Below are 1264 nucleotides of genomic sequence, written 5' to 3'. Positions count from 1 at the left end.
AAATAACTGCTACATAACATTATCAAAGTCCCAAGCTAGTACTCATTTGACATCACTATATTCACAATGCTACTTCACTTACTTGTTGCTTGATTCTGGGGTTCCATCTAATATAGTAATTCACCCAAAGTTCCAAGTGACGCATACTGGCAACTGGATATAACACTCGATTGATTTCCTTAGTGTAGAAGGGATTTTTGAATTTGTCTTTATTACTATTGATCAGTGACCATAAAGAAACGGTTCTTTCTGTAACTTTCTAGAGGAAAGAGAAAGTGGAAAGCCTAAGTAAAAACACACCCCAGTACACAAACCATTTTTCAGGCTGTGGTGATACAGCTGAGCGTCAATTTGAATCACACATGTACATTATCCCCATAATAGCTCAAAAAGCCTCCTGTGCCTGGAGTGCTGAGCACCACTTCCCGATATTTGCATACATAATGGCTTGAGAGCCTCTGTTTCTGCTGGAAGACAGAGGGGAAGGATGCTGTAACATTAAATGCAATTCACTGACCTAAGAAAACTATTCCTGGCTGGGAAAACATTCACGAACAGATGGGCACCATGCTCTTTTGAATTCAGCAGCAAGGAAAAATTATCACAAGATCTCACTGACTTTTTCCATTTTTGTGTTTGTTCAAACTACAAAATCTTAACCTGGGTCTACTTGACAGTTTGCATCTAGATAGTTAGGTTAATGAAACACCCAGAGGTTTAATGCATCATACCAATATCCAGATATTTGAAACACCTAGATACCCAACTTCAGTGAAGCTTCATTTTTTCCGTCTGGTGCCCATCATTTCATACAGATGTTCATATCTTCACTGATTTTCAATTATAGGTTTTTTTTTTTTTTAACCAGTTCTGACCATAAATAGAGGAAAATCAAAACTTGGGAAATAAAAAGGCAAGTATTAAAATTATTGAAGGCAGAACTGGAAACTCTTTGTGGTGATGAGAGGTTCAAAAGGGAAGGGACATATATTCACCTATGGCTGATTCATGTTGATATTTGACAGATAACAACAAAATTCTGTAAAGCAATTACCCTTCAATTTAAAAATATGTAATTTTTTTTAAAAATCAAGAAGAAAGGACCAATAAGATAAAAGTGGAAGCTGAAAAGAACAGCTTGAAATAAGTGACTGAAGAAATCCCTTGAACATACAGATTTTTTTAATGTGAATAGTAATAACAGCAGCATAATTTTGCCTTCTTGGGATCCACCTAAAACTTCTTTTGACCCTTTTGGATGCCA

The 1264-nt window shown here is 36.1% G+C and overlaps 1 protein-coding gene across 1 annotated transcript in view; it reads right to left on the bottom strand.

Annotated features, from left to right (window-relative positions):
* The window catches only part of MTM1 (myotubularin 1), a 71787-nt gene that overhangs the window by 8529 nt on the left and 61994 nt on the right, over window positions 1-1264 (bottom strand). Inside the window, exon 12 of the mRNA XM_010831607.1 lies at window positions 83-259. Within this exon, the coding sequence (XP_010829909.1) occupies window positions 83-259 (177 nt within the window). The remainder of the gene's footprint in view (window positions 1-82; window positions 260-1264) is intronic.

This window comes from Bison bison, unplaced genomic scaffold (assembly GCF_000754665.1).
Source record: "Bison bison bison isolate TAMUID 2011002044 unplaced genomic scaffold, Bison_UMD1.0 scf7180017864529, whole genome shotgun sequence".
Classification (NCBI taxonomy): Eukaryota; Metazoa; Chordata; class Mammalia; order Artiodactyla; family Bovidae; genus Bison; species Bison bison.
Note: the sequence above shows the minus strand (reverse complement) of the source record. Positions and strands in the feature narration are given on the sequence as shown.